The sequence below is a fragment of the Narcine bancroftii genome, chromosome 4 (assembly GCF_036971445.1).
Source record: "Narcine bancroftii isolate sNarBan1 chromosome 4, sNarBan1.hap1, whole genome shotgun sequence".
Taxonomy (NCBI): Eukaryota; Metazoa; Chordata; class Chondrichthyes; order Torpediniformes; family Narcinidae; genus Narcine; species Narcine bancroftii.
Genome location: NC_091472.1, coordinates 132,924,505 through 132,941,556, shown reverse-complemented (window position 1 = coordinate 132,941,556; position 17,052 = coordinate 132,924,505). Strand labels below are relative to the sequence as shown.

General features: G+C 41.0%; 1 protein-coding gene across 1 annotated transcript in view; it reads left to right on the top strand.

Moving 5' to 3' along the window:
- Positions 1-17,052, top strand: part of scarf2 (scavenger receptor class F, member 2) — an 80,070-nt gene that overhangs the window by 26,296 nt on the left and 36,722 nt on the right. Inside the window, exons 5-6 of the mRNA XM_069932878.1 lie at positions 395-613; positions 2,007-2,135. Of these exons, the coding sequence (XP_069788979.1) occupies positions 395-613; positions 2,007-2,135 (348 nt within the window). The remainder of the gene's footprint in view (positions 1-394; positions 614-2,006; positions 2,136-17,052) is intronic.

Here is a 17,052-nt window from a genome sequence, read left to right as displayed (position 1 = left end):
TTTCCCATTTCAGAAAAAATATAGACTGAATCATCACAGGTGTATGGTTTAAAGATGTTGGAGACCAGATCATAATGTGACTGGGACTGAAAACTGAAAGTATTGGCTTCAAGACCAACTTGGGACTTTTCCTGGCTTACTAGTGTGAACAGGAAAGGGTGACAGGTTTCCGACATGGAAGGAAAAGGGGCTGAAAATAGAAGCTTAGAAATAACTGCTTTAGCAAATGCTGGTCCATTTAAAATTAATTGGCCTTGGTCCATGCTAAATCAGCAGACTAAGAAAAGCCAAAAAGTCTGATTAATCACATAAACAGCCTCTTCTTGGCTCAATGAATTAAAAAAGCCAAGGCTTAACTAATAAAGTTAATGACGTTTCTTTTGTTTAACATTAGGTGTGGCCAGTGTAAGAATCACCACCCCTGTACAATCGCTGAAGGCCGGTGTCTTGCCTGTGAGCCTGGATGGAATGGAACCAGATGCGATAAGATATGTTCGGCGGGTTTCTATGGAGAAGGGTGTGGAGAGCAATGTCCCCGATGCAAGGACGGGCATGCTTGTAACCACATCACTGGGAAATGTCTGCACTGTAACCCTGGGTGGATTGGAGCACAGTAAGCATTACTTTGTTAAGATGAAGGTTAAGTGTCATTGTTGAGAAAACTAAATTCCACTATTTTTCTCTGTTACTTCTTTTTGTAGAATGCATTGACTAAAATATCCTCTCTTCCAGCAATGAATGGCCTGGTGCTATCTTAATATGGGCCATTACATTGAGCCTGTTATTATCCTTCTTGAATCAATATGCATGGGGCAGATGGATAATGAGAGTGGGGGTCTCAGGCCATGCATACCTCTGTTGTCTAGTAAACCATAGAACACAACAGCACAGAAACAGGCCATTTAGCCCTTCTTGTCTGTGCCAAACTATTTTTATGCCTGGTCCTACTGACCTGCACCGCCATACCCCTCCCATCCATATACCTGTCCAATTTTTTCCTTTAATATTAAAATTGAATCTTTCATCCTTAATCCATGTCCTCTAACTTTTTTTCGTCTCACCTAAATTCAGTGGAAAAAGCCTGCTAGCATTATAATTTGTATACCTCTATAGAATCTCCCCTCATTTTTCTGCTCTCCATGGAACGGACTATATTTCAACCTTCCTTTCACTGACATAACTAGATAAGTGGATATGTTCAAGAGGCTATGAAGCAATTACATGTTTGTTTGTTTTTTTTAAAATCTCAATATCTATAGGAAACCCTGGTATAATGTAAGTGAAAGCATGATTAAAGCTGATTGGTTTCATTTCAAAGCTGAATTTGCACCATCATGTTGTTTTCCACTATGTCCCATTTATCAAGTAATTGGGCTTTGTTAATTCCTCATCCCTCATAGTTTCTCTCATTGGCTTTCTGATGCTGCTAGGTCCCTGTACTGTAGTACATCACTTTCAGACCTCTGCTTAGCTTTGCATATGGTTTCACACATCCACTTCAGTAAACATCCTCTGCTCTCCTTGGCTTCCATTTGTCAAGGCCTTGTACTTTGTAGCAGTGGTGCTTCAAGCTGTCACCTCTCTGTGCCTTGAAATTCCTTTACAAAATCAGACAATGCCGCTCTCTTCCTCAAATCCTGCCACCTCTTTTTAGTGTTCTTTCATATACCCTCCACCAGTGGAAAAAATGCCTTTGTGAAAACCAGGGTACCAGGAAAGTACAAATCATTTACTCAATGCTATAGGCTGAGTTGACTCCAGAAATTTCATTATCTGGTATGTTTTATAGTCCTGCCTTCATAGGAATGCATGTGTGTTGATGTGACTCATTGAAAACAACTATAATATAAATCATAAAGTGATTAAAGGAGCAATTTAAAACTTTTGATGATTGGTCATCAATGGAGGTTCATTCCGCTGATTGATTGAAAGAGGATTTCCAGAAGAAAGTTTAAAGTTGCTGTGATTTTTTGCTTCAATAATGAGTTCTTTCTTTCTATTAACAGGTGTGAATTAAAATGCCAAAATGGCACCTACGGGGAGAACTGCAACTCAGTCTGCACAGATTGCTTCAATGGGACTTGCCACTTTGCAACAGGAGAATGTATCTGTCACAAAGGTTTCCATGGTCTCTCGTAAGTACTGGAGAACAGTAAGCAATACACCATGATGATGTGGTTTGTGATGTGTTATTGGACAAACTGTGAGTATGTGGTCCAAATGTTTTCATAAACATTCAAAGCCTTGACATTCCTATAGGAGAGGCCTGCATGGAAGTACTCAATAGATGTTAATTAGCTGGACATTTGTATCCCATTTCCCAATGTGCAATAGGCAGCGTGATCAACGTTTTTGTAGGAAAAAGACTTAACATTTGTTCATCTACTTCTGGTGTTTCCCATGGATCTAATTTTAGGTTTTTAATTATTGGGATTACAAAGCAGTACTCTGGGCATATAAATAAGAAAAATGGTACAAATTGGAAAAGTGGGGCTTACAGAAGACAAAAATGGGAACTCGCATGTCAGTGCTGAGGACAGTGCTAAGCTACTGAATGCATAATTTATATTTATTTTCAAGTGAGATGAAGGTGCTCTCAAAGTAACAGTGAAGGAAAAAATAGTTGATATTCCAGAGACATTAAAGTTTGATCATAGAAATATTAGAAATGTAGGCTGAACTTAAAAGTTGGTAAGTCATCAAAAATGGGGACAATGGGGGAATTATTTTTATTGGGGAATCTTATAGGGTTAAGAACTAAACTGAAATTATCCAAACATCAAATATCAAATAGAATTTGTTAAAATTGCATTGGCAATGGCCAGAAAATATATAGCAGTTACTTGGAAGTCTGATTCATGTCTAGGTATGGCACGTTGGAATGCGGAGATGCATAGCTGTATTCCCCTTGAGAAGATTACCTATAACTTGAAAAATAAATACACCATATTTTTACAAGTCTGACATCCATATATACAATTCTTAGGTGTAAATCTTCAGTTGCTGCATTGGTCCTCTCCAAAGAAGGATTTAATGGAATATGAACTTATGATCTGTGGAGTGTGTGGCACTTTTTAGCAGTCCACTTTGCTTTTATCCTCCTTTTGTATTTGTCTATCATTTTCTCTCTTGAGTGGGGGAGTTTGGGGGGAGTGCATTATCACCATCATGGAGTAAATGCTGGAATTATTTCTGTACTTGTACTCTTTAACTTCGTACTTGACTGTATGTATGGTCAAAAACTTTATTTCTGCTACAATGAAAAGGGTTCATTTTGAGAGAAGTCCAGCAAGTTAACTCAAACATGTATGCTGGGATACAAAACAGAAGAGCAAGAGAATATTACAGTGTGTAGTTTATTGTGAAAGATCAATTAATACATAGCAAGGGAAGCATTGTAGCACTGTTGTGAAGTTAATTCAAGAGCCCGATGGCAGCAGGAAATAAACTGTTTTTTAATTACATTTAACACTCTTGAACCTTCTTCAGAATGAGTGGAGGGAGAAGAGACTGTAGTCAGGTTGGGGTAGGTCCTTCAGTATGTTGGCAGCATTTCTGAGGGAAAGTGCAGATGGAGTTGATGGAGGGGAGGGAAGTTTGTGTGATGTTCTGAGCTACTCCATCTGCAGTTTCTTCTGATCTTGGGTGGAGTGGCTCCCAGTGATGCTCCTGGCTAGGATGTGCTTGCCGGTGCACCTGCGAAAATTGTTAAAGACCATGGAAGACATATTGAATTTCCTTAGCCTTCAAAGAAAATAGAGGTATTAGTGCACTTTCTTGACCATTGCATGAACATTGATGGTCCATATCAGATGACAGGAAATGTTTACTCCAAAGAATTTGAGCCTATTTAATGTTTCCACTTCAGTATCTTTATTGTGGATGAGGAATGGGGTGTGCCTTCTCCCCCCCAACCCCCTCCCCAAAGTCTACGATGAGTTCTTGCTGACATTGAAAGATAAGTTATTATCCTGGCACCAGGCCACTAGACTCTTAAGCTCCTTTCTGTAATCCATCCCATCATTATTTGATATTCGGCTTTTAAAAGTGGCGTCACCAGTGAACTTAACAATAAGTTAATGAGGGGAATGCAGTGGATGTAGTAGATCAGCAGAGTTCAGACACTTGGCATAAAAGAGATGTTGTCATGTGTTATGAGCCCAGAGGACCCCAAAACCCAGCAGCAATAGATATTCACCAAGACAAATGGTTACTTAAACAAAAGTTGCTTTTAATTATCTTTAAGCATGAAAACAGAATCATGCCTTAACTTATCAATATTGACTTACTAACTTAACCCCCTTCTCATTCTAAGCGCACGTGCATGTAATGTGTATGTAAGTTCAGAAAAATTCTGTGATTCACAGTCCAATTTCACTTCTCATTCCTCCAAGTTCACTGGTTGCAGGCAATTCGTAGACTGTGCACAGAATTTAACATTTATGAAGTTCACCAGGCTTTGGTGCTAGAAAAGTAAAGGGATACCGCTCAGGAAGGTTCTTGTCAGTTTTCAGAGAGAGATTTGTTGTTCGCTGGACACCCACAACTGATTCCTTGTAACTAGCCACTTCAGTGTCTTGCCAAAGAAACTTTCCCCCTCAGGGTTCTGCAGATGATAACCTCTTTCTTTCAGGTCACCACAGAATTCCTTTTTATTTCTCTTATTTCAAGTGAAACATTAGGCAGCCAGTCCTCTCCTCTTGCATGAACCACAAGGGGTTTGACCAGGCTGAACTAAGCACTCACGACCCATCTTCCAAATGGGGTTTTCCACAAGTTTGCCAGCTTGTCCTGTTCCAGTCCCAGTTGCTCCTGCTAACTTTAAAACTGCAGAACTGATCGCTCTCTCACACACAGAGAAAAGCCAGTTTTTCTCTCTCTGCAAAACCACATGACCCTCTTAGAACAGCAAGTTCCACTCCAGACAGCCTGCGGCTCCGACCGAATTCTTTCATCTATTCCCTTTTTGTCAACAACAATCCATTAGTGAAGTCTCTTGGGCACTCTCCAAAGCGTTTGCAAAGACTCTTGGCACTGAAATGTTTAGCATGAGCAGAGCTCCAGTATTTTAAATAAGATCTGTTTTAAAGTGTTTGAATGTAACCTACACTAAAAAATCTGCCCCAATTTATCTCCAAAAAACACATCGATAAACTGTCACAGCATGTCCTTAGTAAATTGGTGAAGTAATTTAAAAATGATGATGGAAGATTATCTTTTTGTAATGAATGAAAGAGAAAAATGATATTCTCAGGGATTGGTATTTGCCCCATTGCTTTTATAACCATGAAGAACAAATCACAATTTCAAAATTTGCAGATGACCCAAACATAAGAGTTTTGTGAAGTGTAAAAATAATAGGTTGCAGGAAACCTAGAAGAATTGGATGATGTATAGCAGATGAAGGTTAGTAGAGAAAAATATGAGGCAGTATATTTTAGTTGGAAGGTTAAAGATAGGCAAAATAGAATAAAGGAGTGAAGGAGTAGGGGAATAAGGGACATGAGTTACTGAAAATGACCAGAGAGTTGGGGAAATTAATAAGCTGTACGCCATTCTGAACATTATCAATAGAAAACACTGGTCCATTTCCATGGGTCGGGTATATTGTGTTCCATTCTGGTTGCATGTAATAGGAAGGGAGTGAAAGCATCAGCGAGGGTCCGTACGTTTATTCTAAGAATGATAACTGGAATAAGGAAGTACAGTTACAGGTATAGATTAGAACAAACAATGGGATTATTTCCTTTGGAGAAAGGAAGGATGACGAGATTTGACAGAAGTATATATAAATGATAAGGGGTTGGGTAGAGTGAATGACGGGAGGCTCTTCTGGTTGGAGGAGCCGAGTACAGGAGGTGACAGGTATACAGAAAAGGAAAAGAAAACACTGGACAACAAATTATTTCAAAAGGTTTGCTTCCCAGAAAAAAAGTGTTAGGGATTATAATAGACAACTTCAAGCTGAACCCAAAAATAATTGCAGATTTGCTGTATCATGTAGGAAGTTGAAGAAACATTAAATTAATGTTTAATAATTTAGAAAATTTAATCGCATAATAATACTGAGCCAAGCTCTCAGGTTGACAGCACATGTTGTACAACAAATGTGAGGAGTCCAGGGTTTGTCTTGATCACCAATTTTACAACCGAAGGAGAACTGATTGGCTTTCTTCATAGGTGCAGTCATGCTGCGTCTTTAAGTCTTAAGCATATACATGCCACAAATGTAACAGTATGTATTGCAGCTGTTACAATATTGATGAGACATTTCTCAATGTGCTATCACCTGAGACAATATGTAACAACATGTGTTCAATCTATATCAATGTAATGCACAATATCTGTATATGTGAACTGCTTTTATAGCCTGTCTGCATCTATCCTGACTAAGCATGCCTGGGCCTAAGACAACATTTGCATAGCCCTTGTACTTAGCACCCAGGCATGCTTGGACTAACCAAAACAGCTTGACTTGTGGGAAAAATATTGGTCCATTTAAAATATGACAGGAAATCACAAAATAGTTACATTTTTAAAAAAACAGTGCATGATAGGAAAATTTAAAGGTGATTTTTGTGATCAGCATCCCAAAAATGTTCAAGAGGCAAAATATTTGTTGTCCAGTGGATTTAGAGAGAGATGAGCAAAACATGAGCGATTTAAATATTCTAAATTCAATAAACGTCAATTTAATGTTCCTCCAAATTCCTACATGATACAGTAAATCTGGAATTATTTTTGTGTTCAGCTTGAAGCTGTCTAACATAATGCCCAAACTTTTTTTTCAGGAAGCAAACCTTTTGAAATAATTTGGTGTCCAGTATTCTCTTTTCCTTTGCATATGGTTCCATTGCAGCCTAAAAGAGGGATTAGATAAATATATGGTGGACAAGAAATGCCAGCCTATGGCAAATTAGATGGAACTTGAGATATGCAATAGCACCAAGCTGCCACAGACATAAAATCATAGAATGCAACAGGAAAAAAAAACAGGCCATTTGGCTCTTCTAGTCTGTGCTGACCATTATTCTGCTAGTCGCAATGATCTGCTCCCATTCCATAGCCCTCTAGACTGCTCCCATCTATATATCTATCTAATTTATTCTTAAAACTTAAGATCAAGCACGCATTCACCACATCAGATGGCAGCTTGTTCCACTCTCCCACTACTTTCTGAGTGAAGAATTTCCTCCTCAGGTTCCCCATAAACCTTTCCTCTTTCACCCTAAAACCACGTCCTCTAGCACTTATCTCCCTCAACCCAAATGAAAAAAGCCTACCTGCATCCACTCTGTCTATAACTCTCATAATCTTGTAAACCTCTATAAAATCTCCCCTCATTCTTCTTTGTTCTAAGGATTATAGTCCTAACTTGTTTAATCTTTCCCTGTAACTCATCTCCTGAATACCTTATCTTCTCTGCACTCTATCAATTTTATTGATATCCTTCCTGTAGTTAGGCGGTAATAACTGCACACAATATTCCAAAATTTAGCCTCACCAATGCCTTAAACAACTTCAAGATAACATCCCAACTCCTATACTCAATACTTTGATTTATAAAGGCTAAAATGCCAAAAGCTTTCTTTACCACCCTGTCAATCTGTGTTGACACCTTCAGGGAACAATGTATCTGTATTCCCAGATCTCTTTGCTCCTCTGCATTCCTCAGTGCCCTACCATTTACTGTGTATGACCTTTACAAGAAGGATGGGCTACACCTAAACCCAAAAGGGGTCAATATATTGGCAGCTAGGTTTGGTACAGCCGTCAGATGCGGCTTAAACTAATTTGGCAGGGGGATGGGAACCTGTATGATAGGGCAAAGGACAGGAAAGATAAAATAGGAAAAGTTAGGTTAGGCAGCGAAAGTAAAAAATCAGAAAGAGCAAGGAGGGTGAAAAAAGCAAATCTGAAGGCTTTATATCTTAATGCAAGAAGCATTTGGAACAAGGTACATGAATTGGCTGTGGAAATTGAGACAAAAAAATACGATTTGTTTGGGATTACAGAAACATGGCTGCAAGGTGGGCAAGCCTTGGAACTTAACATCCCAGGGTATACAATATTTAGGAGGGATCGGCAAGAAAGAAAGGGGGGTAGGGTAGCATTGATGGTAAGAGAAGGGACAGACACGATTGACAGGAAGGATATTAACTCGGAAGATGCGTAATCTATATGGGTAGAACTGAGGAATAGCAAGGGGCGGAAAACGTTAGTGGGGGTGGTATATAGGCCTCCAAATAGTAGTGTAGAGGTGAGGGAAGGCATTAAAAGAGAAATTAGAGAAACGTGCAATAAGGGAACAGCTGTCATCATGGGAGACTTTAATTTACATATAGATTGGACTAGCCAAATTAGTAAAAATACTGAGGAAGAGGAATTCCTCAATGTTTACGGGACAGTTATCTAGACCAATATGTTGAGGAACCAACTCGGGAGCGAGCCATTTTAGACTGGGTATTATGCAATGAAAAGGGGATAATCAGCAATCTTGTTGTACGAGGCCCTTTGGGTAGGAGCGATCACAATATGATCGAATTCTCACTCGACATGGAGTGAAGAAATTAAAACCGAGACTAAGGTCCTGAATTTAAATAAAGGGAATTATGGTGGTATGAGATGCGAGTTGAGTAAGATTGATTGGGTGGTGTTGACGGTGGATAGACAATGGAAAGCATTCACAGATCTTATGGAAGAATTGCAGAAAGCATTTATACCGGTTTGGCATAAAAATAAAGCAAAAAAGGTGACTCAACCGTGGATAACAAGGGAAATTAGAGACAGCATTAGGTCCAAAGAGAGAGCATATCAATTGGCCAAAAAAAGTACCAAATCTGAAGATTGGGAACAGTTCAAGATGCAGCAAAGGAGGACAAAGGGATTAATCAAGAGAGCAAAAATAAATTACGAAAGTAAGCTTGCGGCAAATATAAAAACCAACTGCAAAAGTTTTTATAGATATATCAAGAGGAAAAGATTGGTGAAATCCTGAGTAGGTCCCTTGCAGACGGAATCAGGGGAATATATAATGGGGAATAAGGAAATGGCAGGCCAATTAAATTCTTACTTTAGTTCTGTTTTCACAAGAGAGGATACAAATAACCTCCCAAGGATGTTGGGAAACAGAGACTAATGCAAGGGAGGAGCTGAAAGAAATCAGTATCTCTAAGGACATGGTCTTGGGGAAATTGATGGGATTGAAGGCCGATAAATCCCAAAGGCCTGATAATCTACATCCTAGGGTACTTAAAGAAGTGGACATTCAGATAGCAGATGCTTTAAGAATTATTTTCTAGAACTCGGTATATTCAGGATCAGTACCCATGGATTGGAGGGTAGCTATTGTTACCCCACTATTTAAAAAGGGGGGTAGAGAAAAAGCAGGTGAACCTTACATCAGTAGTGGGCAAAATGATGGAATCCATTATTAAGGATGTAATAGTGGAGCTTGTGACTAGCAGAGAATGGATTGGACAGAGTCAACATGGATTTACAAAAGTTAAATCGTGCTTGACAAATCTATTGGAATTCTTTGAGATGGTGACAGCTAAAATAGATGGGGGAGAGCCAGTGGATATGGTGTACCTGGACTTCCAAAAGGCCTTTGATAAGGTCCCACATAAACGACTGGCATGCAAAATCAAGGCTCATGGGATTGGGGGCAAGGTATTGATGTGGATTGAGAACTGGCTGGCAGATAGAAGACAGAGAGTTGGGATAAATGGCTCATTTTCTGAGTGGCAGGCGGTGACCAGTGGGGTGCCACAGGGATCTGTACTGGGACCCCAGCTGTTCACAATTTACATTAATGATGCAGATGAGGGGATTGGATGTAATATCTCCAAATTTGCAGACGACACTAAGCTAGGAGGGGTTGTGTGCACGGAAGAGGGGGTCAGGAAGTTCCAGTGTGATTTGGATAAATTGGGGGACTGGGCAGATATATGGCAAATGCACTACAATGTGGATAAATATGAGGTTATCCACTTTGGTAATACAAACCAGAGGGCAGATTACTATTTGAATGGCAATAGATTGGGAGATGGGGAAGTGCAGAGAGACCTAGGAGTTCTTGTGCACCAGTCTCTGAAGGCGAGCATGCAGGTACAGCAGGTGGTTAAAAAGGCAAATGGTATGTTGGTCTTCATATCAAGAGGGTTTGAGTATAGGAATAAGGATACCTTACTGCAGCTGTACAGGGCCTTGGTGAGACCACACCTGGAGTATTGTGTGCGGTTTTGGTCGCCTTATCTGAGGAAGGATGTTCTTGCAATGAAGGGAGTGCAGAGGCGATTCACCAGGCTGATACCTGGAATGGCAGGAATAACTTATGAGGAAAGATTATGCAATTTGGGATTGTACTCGCTGGAGTTTTGAAGATTGAGAGGGGATCTCATAGAGACCTATAAAATTCTGGCAGGACTGGACAGAATGGATGCGGAAGGGATGTTTCCAATGGTGGGGAAGTCCAGAGCCTGGGGCCATGGTTCGAGGATAATAGGCAAGCCATTTAGGACCGAGATGAGGAGGAAATTCTCTACCCAGAGGGTGGTGAATCTGTGGAATTCATTGCCACAGAGGGCAGTAGAGGCAGGTTCATTAAATATATTTAAGAGGGAATTAGATCTATTTCTTCAGTATAAGGGAATTAGGGGATACGGAGAGAAGGCAGGGATGGGGTACTGAACTTTAAGATCAGCCATGATCTTAGGGCCGAATGACCTACTCCTGCTCCTATCTTCTATGTTTCTTGGTTTGCCCTTCCGAAATGCAACAGCTCACACTTGTCTGCATTAAACTCCAACTGCCACTTACTGGCTCATTCTCCCAGTTGGTTCAGATCCCTCTGCAAGCTTTGAAAATCTTCCTCACAGTCCACTACACCTTGATTCTTTGATCTGCAAACTTGCTGATCCAATTTACCACATTATCATCCAGATCATTGATATAGACAACAAACAACAATGGTCCCAACACAGATCCATGAGACACACCACTCGTGACTGGCCTCCATTCTCAGAAGCAACCAAGCACTAGCATGTTCTGTTTTCTCCCACACACCCAATTTTGAATCCAGTTTACAACCTCTCCATGGATATGTAGTGTCTTAACCTTCTGAACTAACCTCCCACGTGGAACCTTGTCAAATCCATGTAGACAAAATCTTCAGCCTTTCCTTTATCTACCTTTTTGGTCACTTCCTTGAAAAACTCTACAAGATTGGTTAAACATGACCTACCATGCACAAATCCATGCTGACTATCCTTAATAAGTCCATGGCTGTCTACATACCAATATGTCCTATTGTGGCGATTGGAATTGCAGTGAACATGATGAAATAACAACACAAGGTAGTTCTTCAGTGAATCAAATGGATTTACTGTTCAGAATGCGCGCAACCTTTTAAATCACGCACCTGACACACGTTGACCTAATCAAGTACTGATTAGTTTGATGCCTCCTGGGAGTTGTAGTGCTCCAATAGCACCACCACATCCCCCCCCACCCCCCACCTGAACCAGCAGAAAGGTTTGTCTGTCTTTTAGGTGGTTGACCTCTGCGATCGACTGTTGGCTGCTGCAGAGGGGAAGACTTGTCCACATGAGCTGGTTTTAGCCTGTCAATAGTTAAAGACTGTGGCTTCACTCCATTGTCCAAAATACAGGCCGACCTAGTTTGTCTCAGTATCTTACAAGGTCCTTTGTAAGGCATCTGAAAAGGTTGACCAACTGTTCCCCTGCAGACTAAGAGATAATCGCAGTTTTTGAGGTATTTGGGCATGAAAGAAGAGTGTTCTCCATGCAAAGATGTTGGTATAGCATAAAAAGATGTTGGTATAGGCATCAATTTTCCTACAGTCTCCCTTAGCCTGGTCAACAGTTCCTTAGGATCATTGCTGGAATTGGAATAGTAGGGGACGAATTCCCTGGAAACACCAACATTGCGCCATAGACGAACTCGGCAGATGAAGCTTTGGGGTCCTCCTTTGGAGTTGTTCTAATGCCCAGTAGTACCAGGGCAGCTCATCAGCCCAGTCTAACCAAGACATCAAGGCTGACTTGAGATGTCGATGAAATCTTTCCATTATTCCATTAGCCTGGGGATGATAGGTATTTGTATGGTGAATTGTTGCACTGAGTAAGCGAGACAGGGCTGTCCACTTTGAGGAAGTAATTTGTGGTCCTCCATCCAAAGTAACATGCAGTGGTAAACCAAAATGAGACACCCAGGAATTGAGGAACGCCCGAGCACAAATGTCTGCAGTTGCATTTACCATAGGCATGGCCTTGGGCCACCACATAAACCTGTCTATTATTGTAAAAAGATAACGGTATCCTCTTGATACAGGATGCAGACCAACAATGTCCACGTGGATATGAGCAAAACGACGAGTAACTGTTGGGAAGGACTGCAGTGGTGCCTTAGTATGCCGCTGAACATTTGCTTTCTGGCAGGCAATGGCAGGCAATGCATGGCCTCGCCATTTGTATAATGTCTTTTTTAAGGCTGTGCTACATGAACCTGTCAGAAACCATACGAATGGTCAATCTCATCAATGGAAGTGAGAGACTATGCACAGAGTTGGATATCAACATTTCCATTATGACAGATCTACTGGATGTGGGGGTCCCATTGATATAGTTTGCCATGAACTCCAAACTGGACATTATTCAATTGCAGGTTCGTCATTGCAGTCCGATAAGCATATGTCTCCTGATCATGTTCTTTGGCCGAGGCCAAAGCTGTTTAGTCAATACCTTGATCTATGTTTGAAACCTTGAGTGGAGCAGAACAGGACAGTGCATCAGTTATTACGTTGTCTTCTGGAAATATGTAGTATTTTTATGATAATTCTGAAATAAATGGTAATTGCAAAGACCAGGGCTCTGCGACTTTGGAAAATTCACATGTTAAGGGCTTGTGGTCGTTGTACATAGTAAAATCTCTGCCCTCCAAAAAATAATGAAAGTGTCGAATAGACAAGTAAATGACCAAAAGCTCCATATCAAAAACACTGTATTTCTTTTCTGCTTCACAAAGATGGCGGCTGAAGAAAGCTAATGTTTTCCATTGTCCACAGCACTTACTGATAGTTGGCCTGAGTGTTTCTTGCTAACAGGCAGGTGGAAGGCATTTGCGGGCATTTACTGCCCACTGCCTGTGATAATAACACCAAGACGAGGTGACCACAGGCTGCTTTCCCGTTTTGGGGCATTGTTTGTTTGTAGTTAAGAGCACTAGAGTGTGACACAGAGTCAAGAGTGGAGGGGTTGGTTGTGCAGACATGTTTTTCTTTGCTGTCCTTTTTAGCCAGCCATAGAACATCTACCTCTGCTGCTACAGCTCTTGTGTCTTCGAATGAACACTTGGATAACAAGAGCCTAATATCATCTGGCAAAGAGATGCTTGAATAGCAGATTGAAACTTTCACCAGATGCCAGGACTAGTATTTCATCCATTAGTTCTGAAGGAGCGTGGTTTCCCAGCCAACGAGGTGTAGTCGTTTGGCTGCCCTTTCGCTACAGGACATACCATATATATAGAATAAAAGTGCTTTTAAAGCGTCGCACTTGCTGGAACGTGGTGGACATCCTTGGAAGTCACCGACCCTCTGAGCGACGGCCTGGTCCAGGGCACTGACAAGATGGTAATAACGAGTGGTGTCCAACTCGACTAAGCAAAGGTGAAACTGTGCTTCAGCCGGCTGGAACCACACTTCAGGCTCAGCTGTCCAGAAATGTGGTAGCTTCACAGCAACGGCTGCAGTGTCCATGTTTGTCAAAAAATAAGTTTTTGGCGCATTGGGGTCACCAATTGCAGTGGACACGATAAAATAACCACACAAGATGTTTCTTCAGTAAATCAAATGGATTTACTGTTCAGAATGCACGCAACCTTTTAAAAGCCCGAATCATGTGCCTGACTCATGTTGACGGCATCACGTAATGATGTCACATAGCTGGTTTGATGCCTTCTGGGAGTTGTAGTGTGGCCATAGCACCACTACACTATCCCTCAGAACTTATTCCAATAATTTACCTACTACTGATGTCAGGCTCACTAGCCTATAATTACCCAGTTTATTTTCGAGCTTTTTTTTTAAACAACGGGATAACTTGAGCTATCTTGCAGTCCTCCAGAACATCACCTGTGTCTAAGGACATTTTAATTATATCTGTCAGCAATTTCTACACTAGTCTCCCTCAAGGTCAGAGGGAATATCATATGTGTCCTAGGGGATTTGTCTACCTTTATTCACTGTAAAGCAGCAAGAACCTCCTTCTCCTTAATCATCATATGCTCCATGACACTTCTGTTTGTTTCCCTTCCTTCCTTATGCACAATGCCAATTTCTGGAGTAAATACTGATGCAAAATTACTGTTAAAGATTTCCCCATTTCTTGAGGCTCCACACATAGTTGACACTCTGATCTTCCAGGGGACCTATTTTGTCCCTTACTATCCTTTTACTTTTAATATACTTGTAGAAACCCTTTGGATTTACCTTCACATTATCTGCTATGGTAACCTCATGTCTCTTTTTTGCCTTCCTGATTTCCTTAAGTATTTTGTTACATTTTCTATAATCTTCTAGTACCTCATTTGCTCCTTGTGGCCCATACCTGCTATACACCTCTCTCTTCTTCTTAACCAGATCACCAATATCCCTTGAAAACCAAGCTTCCTGTTGCCTGATAACTTTGCCTTTAATCCTGGCAGGAACATGCCTCCACTTACTGAACACATCCTTGCCAGAAAACAATTTAACCCAATCTGCCCTTCCTAGACCCTTTCTCATTTCCACAAAATTGGTCTTTATCCAATTTAGAATCTCAACTTGAGGACCAGACCTATGCTTGTCCATAATTAACTTGAAAATAATGATATTATAGTCACATTGAGCTACCTGTCCTGCAACCAAGTCTCACTAATAGCAATAATGTCGTAATCCTATGTGCCAATCCACGCCCTAAGCTCATCTGCCTTTCCAACAATACTCCTTGCCTTGCATTGAAATAGATGGACCTGAGAACATTTCTATCACATACAAACCTCTGATTTCTGTCTAAGCCTGCAGTCCTCGCATAACCTTTGTCCTCCTCCACTGCACTATCTGCGCTAAGACTCTGATTCCTCTCCCCTGAAAATCTAGTTTAACACCCTTTCCCCTCCCACCGGAGGAGCTCTAACAAACCTACCCACAAGGATATTAGTCCCCCTTGTGTTCAGGTGCAAACCATCTCGTTGGAATACGTCCCACGTTCTCTGGAATAGAATGGGCCAAATAGCCTCCTTCTGGGCAGTAACCGTTCAATAATTTTATATCTGCGTGACAATGGTGAGCAAAGCCACCTGGAAATTCAGATCAGTTTTCACACAAATCAGAATTGGAAGATGCTACAAAAGGTAGAGAGTGCAGCTCGGAACATTTATCACCACCCAGAGCCCGGGGAAAGCTGCCCATTACATCCCTGACATGCTCTCTTCTTCTTCAGCCCATCAGGAAGAGAGCGAAAGCGTACAAAAAGCATGCTCCAACAGGCTTAAAGACAATTTCTTCAGCCATCAGTCACTGAATGAACCTCACAACAGAGCTCTCATGCTTCATTTGATTGTTGCTTATTGAACTCTGTACTTTGCAAATAGTTCACTTTACGTGGCTGTGTGAATGTTTGAGATAACCTTTCTCACTATACTCAGTATATTAACCATACGCTGAACATGTCCATCTCTATCACCAACTCTCTGCAACCAAGTTTGAATTCCCTGTTTTGCCTCACCATCTCTGCTACAGAAACTGTTACTTGTGTGTTTATTATTGTTTTTTCCAATTAATTACAGCTGACCTCTTTCCTTCTACTCTCTGTATACTTCAGGTTATCCAAACCTCTGCCCTTGACCTTTTCCAAATCCTGCTCACTCCATATCCACGCTTACTTATCTGCACTGACTCCCTGTTAAGGAAAGGATTGATTTTAAGATTTTACCCTTCACTTTCAAAACCCCAAATGGCCTCTCCTTGCAGTCTTGCTATAAAATTAATCGAACTATAAGTTTTTGAGACTGATGTTACTAGATCACTACTGGTCCATCCCTTATTACGATATTGAGCACTAAATTTGGTTGGGGAATAGATCACAAATTTACAGATATTTGAGACTCCAGACAAAACTTGTCCACACTGAATAATATTAGCCTCAGAGGGGCCCAGGTACACATGCTATAGATAATTGGGTTGAAACTAAAGTATTTCCAGATGTTAGCCTGCTTGTTGCATAACTGAAAGATTTACTTCTGCTTATGTTGAGGACCAACAGTTAATACCAGCAGCAGCAAAACTCTGAATAGTTTCAGATCTGACTCGTTATTTTTTTAAACTTGCCTTTCCTTGGTATTGTGATTTTTGTGCCAGCTACTTCATAACTTTGTAAGCAATTTATATGAACTTGTATACACTCTCCTGGCTTCTGAATTCATTTACATGTAGTATGTTAATGAATTGTATAGCACAGGATGGTTCAGTGGAGCAGCTAGAAGAGGTTCAGCAACTTGCCTCAAGCCTGACCTCCGATGTTTTCTGTATGGAGTAGAACAAACTACAGGGGAATCATGCTGCTCTCCATTGCAGGCAAAATCTTCGCTAGGATTCTCCTAAATAGAATAATACCTAGTGTCGCCGAGAATGTTCTCCCAGAATCACAGTGTGGCTTTCGTGCAAACAGAGGAACTACTGACATGGTCTTTGCCCTCAAACAGCTCCAAGAAAAGTGCAGAGAACAAAACAAAGGACTCTACATCACCTTTGTTGACCTCACCAAAGCCTTCGACACCGTGAGCAGGAAAGGGCTTTGGCAAATACTAGAGTGCCTCGGATGCCTCCCAAAGTTCCTCAACATAGTTATCCAACTGCACAAAAACCAACAAGGTCGGGTCAGATACAGCAATGAGCTCTCTGAACCCTTCTCCATTAACAATAGCGTGAAGCAAGGCTGCGTTCTCGCACCAACCCTCTTTTCAATCTTCTTCAGCATGATGCTGAACCAA